At 39.3% G+C, this 19,761-nt stretch overlaps 2 protein-coding genes and 1 long non-coding RNA gene across 7 annotated transcripts in view; 1 reads left to right on the forward strand and 2 right to left on the reverse strand.

Moving 5' to 3' along the window:
- The window catches only part of LOC106160348 (ankyrin and armadillo repeat-containing protein-like), a 94,680-nt gene that overhangs the window by 35,317 nt on the left and 39,602 nt on the right, over positions 1-19,761 (forward strand). For 3 of the 4 annotated variants that reach the window (XR_015334882.1, XM_087014337.1, XM_087014338.1), the window contains exons 3-4: positions 3,922-4,228; positions 4,415-4,467. Coding sequence is in view for 3 of the 4 variants with exons in the window: in XM_087014337.1 (XP_086870463.1) it covers positions 3,922-4,228; positions 4,415-4,467 (360 nt within the window). In the remaining variant the exon portion in view is untranslated. Of the gene's footprint in view, positions 1-3,921; positions 4,229-4,414; positions 4,468-15,098; positions 15,241-19,761 lie in introns of those variants that run through there. The other variant, XM_087014336.1, reaches the window with a different exon arrangement.
- LOC147761939 (uncharacterized) lies at positions 1,749-3,925 on the reverse strand. The gene is made up of 3 exons (XR_015334889.1): positions 2,849-3,925; positions 2,507-2,570; positions 1,749-2,325 (listed from the first exon to the last, which is right to left on the reverse strand). It is a non-coding gene; the product is annotated as an uncharacterized LOC147761939 (long non-coding RNA).
- LOC106160349 (uncharacterized) lies at positions 6,502-13,437 on the reverse strand. 2 transcript variants are annotated; one of them, XM_013536928.2, is made up of 3 exons: positions 13,209-13,437; positions 10,105-10,679; positions 6,502-7,677 (listed from the first exon to the last, which is right to left on the reverse strand). In XM_013536928.2, the coding sequence occupies exons 2-3, from the start codon at positions 10,436-10,438 to the stop codon at positions 6,743-6,745; spliced, it is 1,269 nt and encodes a 422-aa protein (XP_013392382.2). In that variant the 5' UTR covers positions 10,439-10,679; positions 13,209-13,437; the 3' UTR covers positions 6,502-6,742. The 2 variants fall into 2 exon arrangements, with proteins under 2 accessions (XP_013392382.2, XP_086870461.1); XM_087014335.1 differs by lacking the exon at positions 13,209-13,437 and adding an exon at positions 10,889-13,071.

The raw sequence follows: 19,761 nt of genomic DNA on the forward strand, positions 1-19,761 counted from the left end.
AGGGAGTTTGCTTCTTGTTAATACTGTTGACAGTTGCATACTATGGTTTTCATCTACATCACTCATCTGTAAGCTGACAATTTCTCCAATCACTGGGGTAGCTTCTTTTTCTTGGGTTGTTAGTGTGTACTGTGTTTTCTTTCCCTTTATTCCCAGTTTCTTCTTGAGACCTTCAGTGCAGAAGGTGGAATTTGAACCGCTGTCCAGTAGTGCGTACGTTTGCACTACATTGTTTCCATTTGGGTTTTTCACCTTCACTGGCACTATGGGTAGTCCAATTGCAACATTTTCCGTGTCAACAAACCCATTAGCAGCACGTGGAGGGGTAGAGGAATTGTTCTCATTTGGCATACTATTGTAACTATGTAGAAGAGTATGATGCCTTTTCCCACAAACTTCACAGTTCCTTTTAAATTTACATTCATGTGCTGTGTGGTTTGGTTTAAGACATTTGAAGCACAGACCTTTGTTTAACACCATCTTCCTTCTTTCTTCATATTTGTCTGACACAAAAACTGAGCACTGGTCCAACCAATGATCTTGGCTGCATCTGATACAATGCTTGCTGACTACTGCAGGCAGATTACCTTCTCTTGAGAAACTTTCTGACACTTTGGATTCAGCAATAAATGCCTGAGCCTTGATGGACGATTTGCTTGAAACAAGTGACATGTCAACCAAAGAACCAAATACAGGGTCACGCCTCTTCTCTGCTTCCACTTCAACCATCTTTACCACATCATTCAAAGTCGGAAATTTGCCCAATGCTGTGATCTTGTGACTGTTCTCTAACCATTTTTTCCTCATATCTAATGGAAGTTTCTCAATAATTCTTCGTAAGGATTGTCCTGTATTTAATTCTGTCTCACAATTCATGGCACTTAACGTATCTTGGCACCCTCGAAGTGTATCGGCAAATGCTCTCAATTGTGCACCGTCTTTTATTGATTTGTGATTTAAAACTTTGTTGATCCAGACTTGAGAAATCAGATACGGATTGCCAAACCTTCTCTTCAGAGTTGTCATCGCTTCTGAGAAACCCTTACTTGGATCCGGGTGGTACAAACAGGGGGATATAGCATCTCTTGCTGGGCCTACTGTGTAATGATATAACCTAGTTAGTTTTTCATCATCGGTCACTGTCATTTTATCCACCATTGAAGAGAAAAGTCTCATAAAAGGCCAATACTTTATGTGATCTCCATCAAACTTGATTAGATCTGCCGGAGGGAGACGCATAGACTCTACCCGCACGAAAACGCAATAGATGCTCCAGCGCAGTAGACTACTGCAATCATACTGCAAATATGCCTCAAATCTGCTTCGCATTGGGAGCTAATTAGCATATTTGAAACATGCTTCTATCATGCTGCTAATCTACTGCATTAATGCTCCTCCTCTGTACAACCCTATGTAATTTTTGAAGTAGAATTGCAGTAGGGTATGCTGCATTTCTACTGCAAATATGCTCCACACCACTACTGCGTTAATGCTTCTTTGCTACTTCGATACTACTGCATTTTCGTGCGGGTATGCTGGCTTGTTGTTGTTGTTGTGATAATTTTAAAAGTTGGGCCAATGAAGACTCAGCTGCAGAAGCAGGTGATTCAGCTGTTATTCTCTTTTCACCTTGTGTGGTTTCTGGAAAAAACGGCTTTACGTCGGTCTGCTCCTTAACTAATCTAAATTCCTCACGTAACCTTTCTTCTTGCTCTTTTATAAGACGCGAAAATTCTTGTTTATCTTGCTTCTGGCTATCACGTTGCTGTTTGATCTCCTTGAGAATCTGACTGAGCACAGAAGTCACATTTTCTTCAGCTTGCTGTTCAACAAGGGGCTCTGGTTTCTCCATTACTCTGCCAATCCAAGACAAAGTTGAAGCTCTAAAATCCCTAACTTCATGTAGCACAGATGATAAATATCCTTCTGAGACATCAATGTCATCCTCGTCCTTCAGAGTTACATGGTAACGTTCATGGGCTTTAACAAACTTACTAACTGCTTGACTAAGTGCTTCGAGCCCTTCTTCTACCTCCTTTACTAAATTGCTACTCATAGATGAATTTATCTGATTTATGGTTCGTGTCACAACACCTTAAGCGGCCCCTCTTAGACGTTTTAAAGTCATTGGGTCTTCGGTTACATCTTCTAAATCAGACATCTTTGTTGACTTGACTTGGTGTTGACTTGGTACAAATCAGCTTCTTCTTTCTTTAGGTCTGTTCCGTGATAGGCAAAAGTCTAAACTGCATGTAGCGTCCAATATCTTAACAAACGCAGGTTGTCTGTTTGAGCCTTTATTGATCCACTACAATAAGATACGTTCTGAAATAATAATAAATAAAGATACTTAACATCTATACTTCATGATCCTTTTCAATATGACTTACTTATATAATGACTGAATGTCACTGTTATTAAATCAATTTCTTTTATAAGTGCATTACAAAGTTAAGAAGAAACAATTCCAAAATTAAATGATAACATACATAAAGTAACTACTCACTAGACTTGTCTAGCCTCGACTTGTGAAACATGACAGAATATCGTATAACCTTTGTCTGCTGACACTGTAATAAATATAAAACAACTTCATGAAATTATGTAGCTAGCTGAGATAAACATACTCAATATCTAAGGAAAGAAAATAAACGTAAACTAACAGGCCTGACAAAGTTTGTTTGTTAACCACGCCTAATACATTCATGCATTATAACACGTGTTCTTAAAATGCCTTTACATTATTTGCAAATTTATATGCTAATTACGTAATGAGCTATAAAATAGGTCTAGTAACCAAGCAACATATATAAAATGAGTTTTAAGAAAGGACCGGGCAAATACATACTGTACTTATTTGTCTTTTTTCCTACTTTCTCTTCATACGTGCGAGTGTTGCGTCCTCCGTGAATCTGAACGTGTGCACCTCTCCCAACTTACGAATCTCTTTCTTCTAAAGATCATTTTCTCAACCAAATACATAGCAATTGCACCGAATGCAGTATGTGAGACTACATGGTAATTACTTTCCCTTCACGCTCGGCTGTCACCTTGATTGGATAGTAAACGGTTGTCGTAAAATCGCTAAATGATATTAAAACCCGGTGCAGTCCCCATATACCTCCATAGAGACAATAAAATAGAAGAAGCTTCTGAAACAAGAAAAATCCAGTTCCAACATAATAATCGAAATAAAATACTGCCGGGCATCGGAGCGGCCTAAAACTTGGCACGCTTACCGCTAATACTGCAGGCTACATCATCCCGTCGTTGGTCCTCTCTACAATCCAATTCAGGAAATGACGTAACCGCAGAGGTCGCATTGTCCAATGGCATGGCTTCTTTTTCGTAATGGTAGGTTAGAGAGAACCAATTCAAACATCAGAGGTGGAATTTGGATATACGGTTTGATTGTGCGTATGCCATGCACGGAATTTACAAACGAGCGACGGGATGATGTAGCCTGCAGTATTAGCGGTAAGCGTGCCAAGTTTTAGGCCGCTCCGATGCCCGGCAGTATTTTATTTCGATTATTATGTTGGAACTGGATTTTTCTTGTTTCAGAAGCTTCTTCTATTTTATTGTCTCTATGGAGGTATATGGGGACTTTACGACATTCGGTTTGAAGGCTTTAACCACTTGTTATAGTTTATTTTTGCGTTGTATTGGATTAATGTGGCAGTCTAAGGTTGTCCTAGGTGGTTTTCAAGTTTATGCACCGGGTTTTAATATCATTTAGCGATTTTACGACAACCCTTTACTATCCAATCAAGGTGACAGCCGAGCGTGTTTCCCTTAAACACGGGATATAGAATTCTAGCCACTACACTGATTTCTTTCCATACTTTCCATTATATCCTGTTCCAGTACTGTTACTTGCCTATATCGTTACTCACAAGATCTCTTTCTCTTGTGTTCCAGGCAGCTTCATGGCCAGTTTTGCCCATACCCTCGCAGGGATCCCAGACGCCATGATCACCTCGGGAGCCATCAACCATCTCCTGGAGCACCTGTTCTCTGACAGCGAGGAGGTAAGATCAGCTGTTGCCTGCGCCCTGGGGTACCTCTCCTTCAACAAGACCACAGCGAGGGCGCTACTTGTGGCCTGCAGGAACCGCCCCAAGTACTACGACCTGCTCATGGACAATATTGGGCTGAATCCGAAGATTAGCGCTGACTTTGTGGATGATTTTAAGCGGGCTAAGCTGGTTGGGCTGCCATCGCAAAGGTACTGTAGGTTGTTTGGGAGATGTTTATGATAAATGATATTTTTACCTACTGCTACATACTTCTTAAAGTTGTTCTCATAATTTTGTTGAAAAATTGATATTCATAACGAAAGAGTCAGAAAATTAATACATTTGACATATTGATTATAATTTTTTTTTCTCATTTTTGTATATTTTTTTTTCAGCCTGGAAATCAATGGAGGGCCTCCCATTATTCCTCACAACATTGTGAGAGATGGTGAGTAAAATTATTTTGTACAATTTTAAATGTATTAATTATGTAAGTTTTTTATAATAAACAGCTTGAACAAAATATTTGTAAGGTTTTGAGGTAGTTAACATCCTTGCAAGTATTTGAACTCATATTTATTTCAGCTGTTGAAACAGTTATATGGATAATGTGAAAAAGAAAAACAGTTATTTTATATGAATGATGAGCAAGTTTTGACTTGAATTATCTCTGTGAAAAGTTTTATAGAAATGGGTTGAATCTTTTAAAATATATTTTCATCATCATATTTTAAATTATTTCACACTCACTCTCTAAACTACCACATATACAGGATCTAAGCTAAAGAAACACTTTCGTCCCACTAACTTCTATCTGCCACCCAATAAAAAGGAGATAAAAGCTGAGCTTGGAACTTGCCGCAGCTTTCCTTTGCTGCATACTAACATGGCTACTGCTGATGCTGGGTAACATTGTTGATGTTGTCACCAACCATCGGCACTGTTACTGTTATTGCTACACCTCACGGAGTCACATTCACCTTGTAGTGACATTCTGTTGTCTATATCATTTTTTTTTTTTTTTTTTTTGCAAAATGTCGAGTCACTTATTACCATATTACACTGTTAAAACCAAAGCACTTCTGACCTTTTATAAATACTTCATTATGATGCCAGAAAATCTGCCACTTTATAATTTGGACATTTTTCCAATGACATACTCTGTTCGAGCACAAGAGAATTACCAAAAGGCATTGTTTAATTTTACTCCAAAATGATGTTTGAATGGATTTTGCTGCTAGCATTCTATGCTGTATGTCAATGGGGCAGAAAAGTAGGTCACGGAAGTAGGTTAAATTTACAACCAAAAATTTAAAGAAAGGAGCAATCTCAAGCTCTTTTATGGCTGATCGAGTGATCTATTCAGTTTGTCCCTTGACATGGTGAATTTATTTGAGTCGTATAAGAAACTAGTAGAACTAGTTTACATGTGTTAATGGGAATCCACGCTCCACCGATGCTCGGTTCGTACAGTATGTACCTTTATACTACATTAAAGATATGTTGTCACCCTTCGCCCAAAAAAAAACTCCTCATTTACTGCCTTACAGACATTCCTTTGGGTAAAAGATAGGTCGTCAGTGTTCAGTGACTCAATTAATTAACATTTAAACATACATCATCTTACGGGTGACGTCATAATTGCGATTTTTGGGTAAAAACTGAAAAAAATCCCTCAAATTTTGCATTTACCTAAGCACCGACGATAACCGTTTCAACGCTGATTTAATGACACCAATTAGTACTCCAAAATCTTGCCAAGGGTTTGGGTGGTGGGAGGCGTTTTCGTACTTACCAACAAGGTTCTCTTTTACCTGTCGTCTTCGCTGGTCGTAGCTTCGACTGGACACTGATCAGTAGTCGGTTCATATGTTCACGTGGCCGTATCGCGAAAAATTAGTGGACCATAGATGACCCCTAGGGTCATATGGGCTCCGTTATTTAATTAGCTATCCCCGCAATTGTATAACATGCTCTACTAGCATTTGTGCGTACGTGATTAAGGTCTACTAGCAACCGCGTATGCGCGGCCACCACGGATCCTCCTTTCCTCCCAATAAATTTATTATTTTTAAAATAATATAACTTTATTGTCCGAAATAGCTCGGTTATGCCAATTATCAGTTTATAGGATGTTTACGAATATCCTTTAAGTATTGGAGGATAGGAGTCGTGAGCCGGCCGCGCCAGAATTTTTAAATTGTTATCATACTATGCCCATATATATATATATATATATATATATATATATATATATATATATATATATATATATATATATATATATATATCTGTGCATTCCTTTACGGTAAACTGATAATAATAATGGCAAAAGGTGGGTTGTATGTGAAACGCCATAGAACAGGTTTCCTGTTCACCCACCCTATTTCGAAAATAAACCAGAGATTGGGAATGGAGAATTATCAGTGCGGTGGTTTATTAATGCATCTAGAAGTGTAATAGCATGGCAATAGCAAGTGTATAGCATGGCATAGCAGTATTTATTGCGCATAACAATGTTCTATATACAAATGTCCTTGCCACCTATGTATTAACCTATAACTTTAACTAGTCATGCTTTATCATAAGTTAGTTTTGGTGCGTTATGATAAGTACAGTGCTCGCTCTGTGTAATGCGTACTTGCATGCATATACAGTTGTACCCCTTTACAGCTCATTTACTAAAAGTGCGTCGATCATAGCCACAGACATGCTATTTTGCCTCAGTATCTGATATACTTCATGAAGGCATTAGATTTCCAACGGCCTAGCTGTCTTATAAGGTCACTGGGCAGACCAAGTGATGCCGCCAATGTGGCACCCCCAATGCGGAAGGAGTGACTTTTGTAACGCGTGTCATTTAATTGTATTGCTGTAAACAATTGCCTGAGGGCACAAGTAAACTGATGTCTCGTGACAGGAAAACCACGTGCAGTCACAAATAGCTGGCCTGTACTGAGTTGAGGCCTCTTTAGAAGATATAGTTCCAATTGTCGAACCGGGCAGAGTAGGTACTGTTGTCTCCATAGTGTGATCTTTGCCTCCACATGTGGCTTACTGTGTTTGTATGAGCGTAGGGTTAAAATTGCTCTGTCTGAATACAGCATGACATCAAAAATTTGTAAGGCATGTTTGGCGGGTGTTAGCACTAGTTCGCTGATGCGCATCAGCCCATAAAAGGCGACCAGCATGATTGTCTGATAAAGGCAGGCATCGTATGGATGGCAAAAAACTTGAGCAGACATGTGATAAAGCTGACTAAGAAGGTTGAGTGTGATGGGAAGTCTTGTGTCTTCCGTACCATTGCGTCTGTGGTGACCTCGTAGCGTTTCTAAGACCAGAAAATGTTTCGTCGGGTCAAGCCAGTTGGTAAACTGGTACTTGTATGCTAATGCTGAGAGCATTGTGCGTATTGTGCTAGGTGCTAGAAATTCTGCTAAATAAGTCACAAAGAGTGAGGTAACAATGGCATCACTTGGGAAAACTGATAGCCCAGATCTTTTTTCAAATGCCTGTATATGTTGATTTACCTGTGCATACGTAGCCAAAGTACTGGGAGCTTTTGCTTGTTTTAAAAGCGTTTCACGTCTGTTAGAAAGCTGTTCAATGAAATGGTGGTGGGCAGCGGGTCCATTTGTTTCCTGGCTAGTGGATGTAGCTGAAAAAAATTTTGCATATTATTACGTGAGATGGCATCAGCGCCTGTATTAGCAATACCTGCAATGTGTTCCGCTTTTAGGAGAATATTGTTTGACATGATGAGAATTACTAGGGGTCTTACGATTTTCATTAAATCACTATCTTTGGAAGAGCAGTTGTTTATGATTGCCACCGATGCTGCGTTATCGGTGTGCACCATGACATTTTTGTCTCTGAAGTGGCCTGCCCAGGTTTGCAAGGCTGCGAATATGGCATACATTTCCAAAATCGAAATATTAATATGTCCCTGCGTATCTATCCATTGGCCTTGTAACCAGCGATCTCCGAATATTGCTCCAAAACCAAAATGTTTTGCTGCATCCGTAGAGATATGGAGAGTATTTACATTCCAGTCGTCATCATGCATGAAAGCCTGACCATTAAACTGAGCTAAAAATGTTATCCACGTTCCTATGTCTTGTCGAATTTCCTAATTTAGTCTTATTTTGTGCCACTTTTTGTGTGCTTGGGATGTAAGGTTGTACATTCGACGAGAAAAAGCTTTCCCCCCTGGTATAACTGTGCAACAAAATGCTAACGCCCCTGTCATTTTTTGGAGGGTCTTCAGGGTGATTTTTTGTTTTTTAGAATTTTCTCGCAATATGGATATATACTTGTCAATTTTTTCTTGGGGGAGTCTAATCTGTCGCTTTATGGCATCAAGTTCTAGTCCTAAAAAGGTCATAACCGGGTTTGGTCCAAAAGTTTTATCCGGCGCTAAGGGCACTCCAATAACTTTACATAAGGCACAAAAGGAATTCAGTTGTCGCTGACAATGTTCTTTTGAGTCGGCCAAAATCGGGAAATCATCGAGCATATTTACAATGTCTGTAACAAGGTATTTGTTCTTAGCAGCCCATGCTATCGCATTACTAAATAATTGGAAAAGTTGACAGGCGTTGGAAATTCCCATTGGGAGGGTTGTGTCATGGTAGAAGAGACCTTCAATTGTGAAACCGAGGAGGAAATAGAAGTCGGGGTGTACGGGTACGTTTCGATATGCGTTTTCTATGTCGATTTTTGCCATGTGAGTGTCAGGACCTAGTTTGAGAATGCATTTAATTGCGTCTTGTACAGTTTGGTATTGTACAGTGGAATAGGTTGGAGGGATGCCATCGTTAACAGAATGACCTTCTGGGTGGGACAAGTGGTGAATACGTCTGAATTTTCCTGCTACTTTTTTGGGGACTACTCCCGTCGGTGAGGTTACAAAATAATGCCTCATGGTTTTTTTCGTAAATGGCCCTGCTATTTTCCCTTCCTTAATTTCTGCATTAACTTTCTGTAAGAGGATGCCCGTATTTTCTATTGTTGATTTTAGATTGTTTTTTGAGGATTGCGGTAAAGGGCCAAAATACGGAATTTTAAAGCCTGATCGAAATCCAGTAACCAAGTAGTGTCTTTTTTCCTCGTCATAGCCCTGTAATATATGATTAAGTTCATTGGATAACACAGGTGTTGGGATTTGTGACGGCCATTGGAACGTTCCACGGTTTTCTATGATGAACGGGACGATGGCGTTTGTTGGGTCTGACATGGGGTCCGGCGGGATAGCTGTTGAGAGAGAGGTAGGGGCTTCTGAATGTTTGTCTGGACTGCTCCAGCATGAAGGCTCTGTAGCCTCGTGTGCGTTTGTGGCCTGTGGTTTGTTAATAGGGTCGAGTATTAGACCTACCGAAGAGTGCACCCCTACCCCTGTTGCCACGTCCACCTCTGTTGTTGTACTTGAGGATGTTGCAGTTGATTCCGCGATGGCTCGACGAGACACATATATTGCAGATGTGTTGGTACCTGCACTGCAATTTGTCACAGTAGTCCCCCCTGTTCCAGCGGCGGCAGATGGGTGCCGTGATTGTGCGTTGTGACTGTGCGGGAAGGGAGCGAAAATTCCGAAAGGACTGCCTCTTAGCCGATTGGTTTCCAAAAGATGAGAGGGGAGGGGTCTGCGTCTGAGGTTGGTATGAACAACGTAACATCAGCTCTTGATTAATAACTTCCCACTGAAGACCGAATAATTTGTTCTGTCTGAATTCTTTATCATAACGTTGCCAGTCAATTCCTGGCGTTTTGCTGAGCTGTAGGATGTGGTCCCCATATTTCAATAAATTTAGTGCCTGGAGGGGTTGGGTTCGAAGATAGATCGTTTGGAAGATGTAAAAGGCTGACTGCCAATCTTGGAAAGATAGAGGTGAATTAGACGTGGTGGGAGTAAGAATTATTTTCATCATTCCATTGTCATCGAGTTCCCCACTATACGTGAACTGTTGTTTCTGTTCTTTTTTAATAAGTAAATGAAAATCTACATACTCATCGCGAGTAATTTTATCTCTAATGGTCTGCGATATATGGCCGTCAAGGGGGGTGGAAAGAAAGGTAAGAGAATTACCTGTGATGGCGCCTGCTAGTCCTGGACTGCTGTTCTGGTGTAATGTTGGCTGGCTGGAAGCCTGAATTGGGAACAGCTGGTTTCCATATGTTCTTAATGGATCCTGGCCTACACCAGGATGAGGAGGCTGGCCCCCTACCATACCCAATCCTATGGGCACCATCTGTGCGGGGGCCCCTAAGTGAGACGGCTGTCCCCACCCCATAACTGGCATTGCTGTGGGTTGCTGGGCCATCCCGGCGAACTGAGGTTGACCCCCTGTTGTTCCTGTATTCGACATGGGAGGATACTGGGCTATCCCAATGAAAGGAGGCTGCCCCCCTGTTACTCCCATATCTGTTGTGTGTGGTTGCTGGACTTGTCCAGTTCGAGAGGGCTGCCCCCCTGTACCACCCCGAATCGCGAGGCCTGGTGTCCCCGAATAGCTGTCTGCGGCTTGTCTGGGCGGCCTGTGTCATCTGGCCCCCTATTTGGTTTTGGCAGGGCCCCACTTGATCTGTCAGTAACCTCATGTAGGGACCCATTTGAGGTCCCACTGATGGTAATCCCGGAGGATTCATCTTGTTTTTTGATTCCTAAAGAAAGGGAGAGAATGTTTGTAAGTAACGACTCCTAACTGGCAGGTTTAGTCTTTCGACAGTGGCCCCGCCCACCACAGTATTACTGAATGGACTGGAAGAAAAAGGAAGAAACATGCTTTAAGTAACCAACTTAAACATGAAAAAGAAAAATTTTTAATAGGCACAATTAACATGCTGTTAGAATATTAATCAATTTAACCCACTATTTGCCATTGTGCTGGCTGCTGATTTTAGATTCTTCCAGAATCTTTTATGTCCATAACTGTTGACATGAGTGCCATTATCGCACAACATGGCAGACGCAGCCTCATATGCACCCTTCATCTTCCAAAAGTGGATATTTTCCTCCTGATGGAGTAATCGTTGAAGGAGGTGGTTGGCCGTTTTTACGTGCTGTCTGTATTGCACCTCGTGGGTTGGAGTTCTTATCCTGCTGGTGGGCATTGAAGAATGGCGCCGAGGTATCAGTTGGCCCACGAATACTACCTTGACTTGCAGGGCCCACTGCCTGAGAATTGCAACGTAGTCTACCACAAGTTGTCTCACTCTTGCTGTTGAAGCGTCGCAGGTGATGTCGTTACCTAGCAGTTGGCAAAATAGACCGTCATACTCATTCAGGCGAGCTAAGGCAGGCAACTCTGTTATGCTTTGGAGAGTACCCCCGCTTAGACCCATTAGGGTTATCCTGCATTTGTCTTTTAACTCCAGGTCAGGTGGGCAGCTGGCAACTGTAGCTTTGTTAATGCCTTTGGGTGTTTTAACCCGTGCGATAAGACTGTTGCCGAGCAGCAGTAGGCGAGGGCGTGACATGCTGAGTTCTGAAAGACAGGATCTGTGTTATATTTGTTTAAAACATGCGGGTCAAGATCTGGTTATATTCAGTTGTAACAAGACTACATATTTATGATAATAGGCTATGCAAGGAAGAGAACGGTTTACATGATGCAATAACATAGTATGCCAGTACACCTGTTTGTGCTAGGACAAGAATTAAAAAGGGGGGACTCTGATATTAGAGGCTAGTGAGCTTAAGTAGCATATGAACATACGCTTTTAATGAGAAATTATGCGAATACATTGGCTGGCTGACGAAGCGTAAAAATATAACAATTATTTTATGTAGCGTAGAGTACGAAAATTTTAAGATTTCAGATAGGGTGTGCCACTTTTTAGAGAAAAAAATTCTCGATATCCATTTATGGTCATAACAATGTTGCGTAAAATTTATCACAAATGCATAATTACTTGAAGATTTGGGTTTGGTACTATGTTATGCAGCGTGCGAAACATAAGCCCTAATTGATTTAGCGTGCGAATATGTAGCAGAAATAATTACGTGTGTCAATTTGCTGAAACTATGAAGCATGTAAATATGGCTGAAAATGTTAAACTTGCAACTATGGGGCTGGAAATATAAAGCAAATGAACATGCCATCAAAAGGCGTGCGAACATGTGGCTGAATTAATGATGCGTACGAAATAAGCGTGCGAAATAAGCAGTAAATTGAAATTACACATACTTAAATATATGAGCACATGCTGTCAATTCATACCCAAGTGATATGGTAATCGAAGTATCTATAAGCAGCATATACATTTTGTTAAATATACTGTAATAAAAGCATTATAACGTTAGAGGATTGCACAGGTGGGCATTAGTACGCATATATGTAGCCATATTCATAAGTCAATAATATCTGTCGTAGGTGTTTTTGAATATAACAAAATATATGAATGCAGCGTATCGTGGGCTAAGAATATAAAGCGAATGAACATGCCACCAATAAAGGCGTGGAATTCATGAAGCGTGCGAAATAAGCGATAAATTGAAGCTGCACATACTTAAATCTATGGTGAACAGCACATGTCAATTCATACCCAAGCGATAGCAAATATATGCATGCAGCGTAGTGTGGGCTGAAATTATAAATCGAATGGACATGCCACCAATAAAGGCGTGTGAACATGTGACTTAATTCATAAGGTTTTCGAACTTACATATATAAAGCGTGCGAAATAAGCGGTAAATTGAATCTGCATATACTAGAATCTATTGTGTACAGCACATGCTGTCAATTCATACCCAAGTGATAACAAATATATGTATGCAGCGTATCGTGGGCTAAGAATATAAAGCGAATGAACATGCCACCAATAAAAGCGTGTGAATATGTGGCTTAATTCATGAGGTTGCGAACCAAACATGTATAAAGCGTGCGAAATAAGCGTGATAAATAAGCGGTAAATTGAAGCTGCACATACTTAAATCTATTGTGAACAGCACACGCTGTCAACTCATACCAAAGCAATATCAAAAATAATGTGTCGATTAGCGGCATGCAATTTTTGTTAAATATATTGTCATATAAGCATTATAACGTTACAGGGATGCACAGATGAGAATTAATACGCATATATATATATATATATATATATATATATATATATATATATATATATATATATATATATATAGCCATATTCATAAGCCTATAATGCTGTCGTAGGCGTTTTCGTACTTACCAACAAGGTTCTCTTTTACCTGTCGTCTTCGCTGGTCGTAGCTTCGACTGGACACTGATCAGTAGTCGGTTCATATGTTCACGTGGCCGTATCGCGAAAAATTTGTGGCCCATAGATGACCCCTAGGGTCATATGGGCTCCGTTATTTAATTAGCTATCCCCACAATTGTATAACATGCTCTACTAGCACTTGTGCGTACGTGATTAAGGTCTACTAGCAACCGCGTATGCGCGGCCACCACGGATCCTCCTTTCCTCCCAATAAATTTATTATTTTTAAAATAATATAACTTTATATTTAATGAATTAAAAAACATTTGTGGATTGCAATTTTCTATTGATATACTATCGATGGTATCCCTGTATTAAATCATCCACTGCTACCCCCTCTTTTGTAGTGTAGCATGACTCGTATCACAAGATGGCCTTAGAAATGAAGTAAGACAGGCCTATACTCTGATAGTTTTTAGTCTATTATTAACCCTAATGTCGTTGCTTGTCATTCAATCTAGAACTCTCTGAGCCATCGCAAAGTTATTTGCCAGGACATTAAAGGCTACTTCTTAACGGATTTTTTTTATTTGCGCCGAGTCCACAATGTTCGAGGACGTCTCTGTCGTTATCGCCGTTTCCCGGACGCAGTCCCAGACAAAGGATCGGAAAGTTTCTAAATAAAAGAACTTATAAATGCTGCCACTAGCCATCCTTATTGTTCCTAAGTAAAGAGAGGCGATAATGATCTGTTCTTTCTTCTAGCTTAGTCTGTCGACTAAAATGAACAAGGTTAGGCCTACAATGCAACCACCTATTATTACGACCATTAATGAGGTTCTTTGCTACACTCCCTTTCTTCATGATCGCGAAACCAGTGGGGTGCTGTGTTTTAAATATATAAAAAAGGGTCTCGCGAGGTGAAGCTATAATAATGAACTGAAAAAATCCAATGAATAGGCCTATCTAATAAACCATGAAGCACGTAGTCTAGGCCTCTTCTTTGACCGACATCAAATTTTTACATTCTTTGTTTTAATAAGAGGACGAACGTGGTCTAATTTGTCTTTTGGTGGTGATTTTGCTCGAAGTAGCGGAGTCAAGTAAATCGGTGATTTACCGTTGGTAAGAGTAGCAATCATCGCTCCTGCGTCCTCATAGATTACTTTCTAATCACCCGTAATTAACCCAGTCAGGAATAAGCGCTCAAATAGGGGTTTTTGTATCAGGGAAAATTTTAGTATTAGGCCTAATCTTATGTTATTATGTATCTGTATTATGTAATCATGTAACTCATTTTCCCAAGGCAACCACCAATTATGACGACCATTAATGAAGTTCTCTGCTACACTCTCTCCTCATGATCACTTGCTCGATCGTGAAACCCTGGAGGTGTTGTATATATATTTGGGGTAGTTTACTATAGCATGCTACACTCTCCTCATGATCAGCTGCTCGATCGTGAAATCTGGAGTGAAACCCATGGTTTATCTAACAATGGTTTAAATAAATAAAAAGGGTGTCACGGAGGTGAAGCTGCTTAACTCATAAGAATAATGAACGAAAAAATACGATGAACATTTAATAAACCACGAAGCACGTATGTTTTGACCGTTATCGCCTTTTTTACATAAGATGTCTCAACAAGAAGGCAGATGTAGTCCAATTTGTCTTTTGTTGGTGATTCTGCTTCAGGTGGCTGAGATTAGTTGATCGGTGATGCACCGTTGGTAAGAGTAGCAATCATCACTCCTGCGTTCTAACGGATTACTTTCCAACCCCCCATAATTAACGCAGCCAGGAATAGGCGCTGAAATAGGGGGTATTAAATCAGAAATTAATTTTTGTAATTATGTATCCGTAAAATAAGAATCGTTACATTATCACGTATTATTCCAGATGGAAAATATCACAATTTATGCACGCTGATCGAATTATAATGAGAATCTCCAGATGTAAACAATGGTCAGTCAAGTATCACTCATCCCAGGCTGCAGGGCAGATATGGAGAATAAGGTCGCGCGACAAGGTTATTTTCAGTTGCACCCTGGATTACGCACGCTTGCTCCGCAAGGTGTCGCCTGTGGTGGGTGGGCGGCACAGCCCATATGGTTACTGTGGCGAAGCTGACAAGTACTTCCAAACATTTTTTCATAACTGTCATTATTCCTCATTCTATTCACAAATTTGATATTTACGGCAATGGAAAATGTGGCACTGACAAAAGTGGGTCTTGGTGCGTTGACAGGCCGCACAGGTGTCCCCAATTAACCGCCACCAGAGAAAAGACCCCAAGCATTAAACAACACGACCTGTAGATATTGGAAATTTGGCAAAAGTTAAGCAACTGAGGCTTTATTAGATTTGGGCAGAAATCGAGAGGAATGTCCAGTGACATGCCAAACCTCTAAGTTCAAGTCTTGGCCCTTGACATCAGTAACGCACCCCTTAGTCAAGAATCTGAACAAATCAATGTTGGGCAGGTATGCTCTATTTTCTACAGGCGATTTGTGATTTTATCAACTTGATTGTCAAGTGCCAGACCTTTTGTTCCCAGCTACTAGTAGCAAACTTTATCAGATAACAATCTGACACTAACTACAGGGATATGCTGCACTAACAGCGCTGTAAACCCAGTTATCAATGCTGTCATCTTTACCTGTATCTTTACCGGTATTATGCCAGTGGTACGTTTGCTACATTTGAGTAAGGAAATATGCTCTGATGCTTATATTTATTTGTAATACGTTAGCATCAACCTGTTAATAAAATCTTGGAAACTTTCAATGTTATTACACAATAACAGTATAATGGTGGGAGATGTTATGATTAAATGCTTAGAAGAAATAATAAGAACAGATTATGTGAAATATAAAATGAATTAATTTTATTTGGGTTATTATTTATTTATTTATTTATTTATTTAAAACCAATTAATTATCAAACATGAAGCTTATTTTTAGAAACATTAACAGATATTACTGCAATATAACCCTGCTGGTACACAGATCTACAGTTCTAAAATGCAAATACCTTTCACACACCACTGATGAAATCTGAATAATCATACGTATAAAGCAGTAAAAATATCACAAAATGCGTGTAGGCAAGATATTTCTACAAGTAACCTCATTAATCAGTCAGGAAACTTCATAATGCATTTAATAAATGTAGAAATTTGAGCAAAAGAAATTCTACATACAGGCATGACAGATTTACCATATATTGCCACCAACCCTAAACTGAATGGGCATAGAAAGAACAAAGTGAATTTCCCTCCCATTAAAAATGAATAATAATAAAAAAATAATAATAAAAACAGATACTGTCAGTCTTAATACTGAAAAACAATGGCATCTTGCAGCCTTCACTGCCTCACTATTTGCAGACAATGATCTAGTCACTTTAACTGTGTACTTTTGATGAGGCATAGATGCAAGAATAACTCCTTTGAAGTATATTGTGAAGGTCTCTTTTGTCATAAATCTGCCACGTATAACCTGAATGTACATATTGCAATTCACACCGCAGCAGCTTGTCTTAGTAAGGACTCAACCAGTTGAAAACTTGAGACACCGCTTCAGGGACAAGATCACACCATTTACATGTACCCTTGCTGTGATGATGGATCTACTAGTATCTATGTCTTGTCCTCCTAGTTTCTCTAATACCATTTCCCCTGATCTATGCTCACATCAATCTCTACAACTTTACCAACAGCTACACATTTTTTACATCTGAAAGTATAAAGCCAAAATTGTAATAAAGCATTATCAATTTACTTGTTATATATTGATTTGAGGGCAAAAGAAAAAGGCAGCAACCACGTATCATAATCAAGATAACTGAAAATCAAATATGCATAATCAAATAGCTTTAATTGTATATACTACTGATGATTTAATCTTTTAAACTTCAGCATAAATTTTGACTTTCTCTTGTTAAAGCATAGGCACTTTATCAAAATGTGCTTGAACAAATAATAATAATAAACAACCTGCACACATGATGGAACATGGAGGTCAATTGCCACAAAATAAGTTGATTTGTACTTGGTAGCCTGAGAAATAGTATCAGGTATTAATTTGAGCAGTAATAATACCACAGAGTTAACAACGACACAAGCATATGGTGTTATGTAACAAAATTCATGCATTACTTGCTGTGGCAGTGTCCTCCTCAACCTATCGCGCACCGCAGGTTTTGATTTTTAATGTCATCAAAAATTTTTTATTGTTGTTAGTTTGATCTATGTACACTATAGCTAATAAGTCCCCGGTCACTTTAATAGCACACGCTGTCTACATCAGACGCGCTAATGCGCACGTCCCCGACAGTGTTAATGATAGGGGGATTACGATGGACAGCGCATGTTGCTCACAGCAGTAGGCACTGCCGCCGAAGTTAAACCGGTAATTAAGTCTTTAACTTGACTAAACATGTTTTGCTTTGTAACTTGCGTCCTTCAGTCTTGCTGTTGCGGAAGCGCCGGCGGGACATATCTCCACCTTGCCGATATTTATCCCGACTCTCGACTTTAAAAGTATTATTGGTTTTGATTTTATCAAAGTCTTATTATATCAGAAAACCTGCATATTTTCATACGTGAAGAGAATTATAGAAACTGTAGAAAAAGCTACTCGTACATCAGGGATAAAAAACAACACCTTGCAGCACTATTACCTATTATTCATCACCAGAAGTTACTGTTTCACTTTTTTCTCCCAAAGTCTGATGACAACTGAAAGCCTTTAGCCATACCTCAGGGCAGTGGGAGATTGGATTTGATTAAATGTAATAAAAGTATATTTTGAAGAATTTTCCTAGCCTTCGGCAATTTCCGCAAAGCTTCGGCATGCATGGCAATACAGAGCTGTCGATATCTATATGCGTGAACAATAGAATTGGTGGAACAACGGTTAACGTCGTCGAGTCATCTGCAACCTACCGGACGGGAGTTCGTGTCCCTGTCGGTACTTTTGAAGATTTTGAAATTGTCATTATTATAAATATCTATTAATATATAAAACAGTCGTGGCTAATTGTTTTTTCAACGGAAAGCACAGTAGGAAGGTTTGTTGTTATTGTTAAAGTTATTATTACTGGGGACATAAATTAGTATGCTTATCTCTTATCATGGTATAATGATTGATACGATGGGTATCAAATAGTTTTCCTTTGATATAAACAACAAAAGAGCGGCCTTCCACATATCTTTGCTGAATGTTTATAACGTAGGTACTATTATGCGCAAAAATATTGATACATGACGCAAACGACATTTACTAATTTTGGTAATATCAATTTTAATTAAAATTAAATTAATTGAAATTAAAATTAAAATGTGTCTAAACGTGCATATTACCATTCACCTGTTTAAAGGGTTCGCAACACTTTACATTCTAATACATTTTGCCAATTTTCATGTTTGCTAGATTATTTTGATTTGAGAGAAAGCGAGAGAAGACCCTCTACTAGGGCCGCAAATTAATTATGAGTATTTTTCTTCAGTGCAAGAGACTGTGTAATGAAAAATATATCTGTAACTCTGGTATAGGGTGGCCTTGTGTGTGTAATAATATACAAGTAGGGGCAGGGGTACAGTTTTATAGTACAAATAGTCATTTTATACATCTTATTGATCTCATCGTCGGGTCATTGTTTACAATAGCGCTTTGTCGCTGTGCGTACCTTTTTGCATTTGAGTTAGACTCAATCAGTAACAGCTGGTGATTTTGTCTTTTTTGCGTTTCATTGACAATATTTTGGCCACCTAAGTAGGGAAATGTGGCTCTTTGTTTTGAAATGACATTTCCATTGTTCCTTTGAACATGCAAAAGTCAACACACTTACGTCAACATACTTACTTTGTAATACCAACCCAGGGGAAGAAACAAAAGCCTCATAAGGTGTCGTCATTCACACTGTAAAAGGTGTTAATTTCATGCTTCTATTGTTTGCCCATGAATCATTATGACAAATTTGTAGGGTTGCCAGATCACTGGCGCTTCATTCAATTCTCTATATCTGCCCTGCAGCCTGGGATGAGTGATACTTGACTGACCTTTGTTTACATCTGGAGATTTTCTTTATAATTCGATCAGTGTGCATAAATTATGATATTTTCCATCAGGAAAAATACGTGATAATGTTACGATTCTTATTTTACGGATACATAATTACAAAAATTAATTCCTGATTTAATACCCCCTATTTCAGCGCCTATTCCTGGCTGCGATAATTATGGGGGGTTGGAAAGTAATCCGTTAGAACGCAGGAGTGATGATTGCTACTCTTACCAACGGTGCATCACCGATCAACTAATCTCAGCCACCTGAAGCAGAATCACCAACAAAAGACAAATTGGACTACATCTGCCTTCTTGTTGAGACATCTTATGTAAAAAAGGCGATAACGGTCAAAACATACGTGCTTCGTGGTTTATTAAATGTTCATCGTATTTTTTCGTTCGTTATTCTTATGAGTTAAGCAGCTTCACCTCCGTGACACCCTTTTTATTTATTTAAACCATTGTTAGATAAACCATGGGTTTCACTCCAGA

The sequence above is a fragment of the Lingula anatina genome, chromosome 5, assembly GCF_051362555.1.
Source record: "Lingula anatina isolate TDL-2025a chromosome 5, LinAna3.0, whole genome shotgun sequence".
NCBI lineage: Eukaryota > Metazoa > Brachiopoda > Lingulata > Lingulida > Lingulidae > Lingula > Lingula anatina.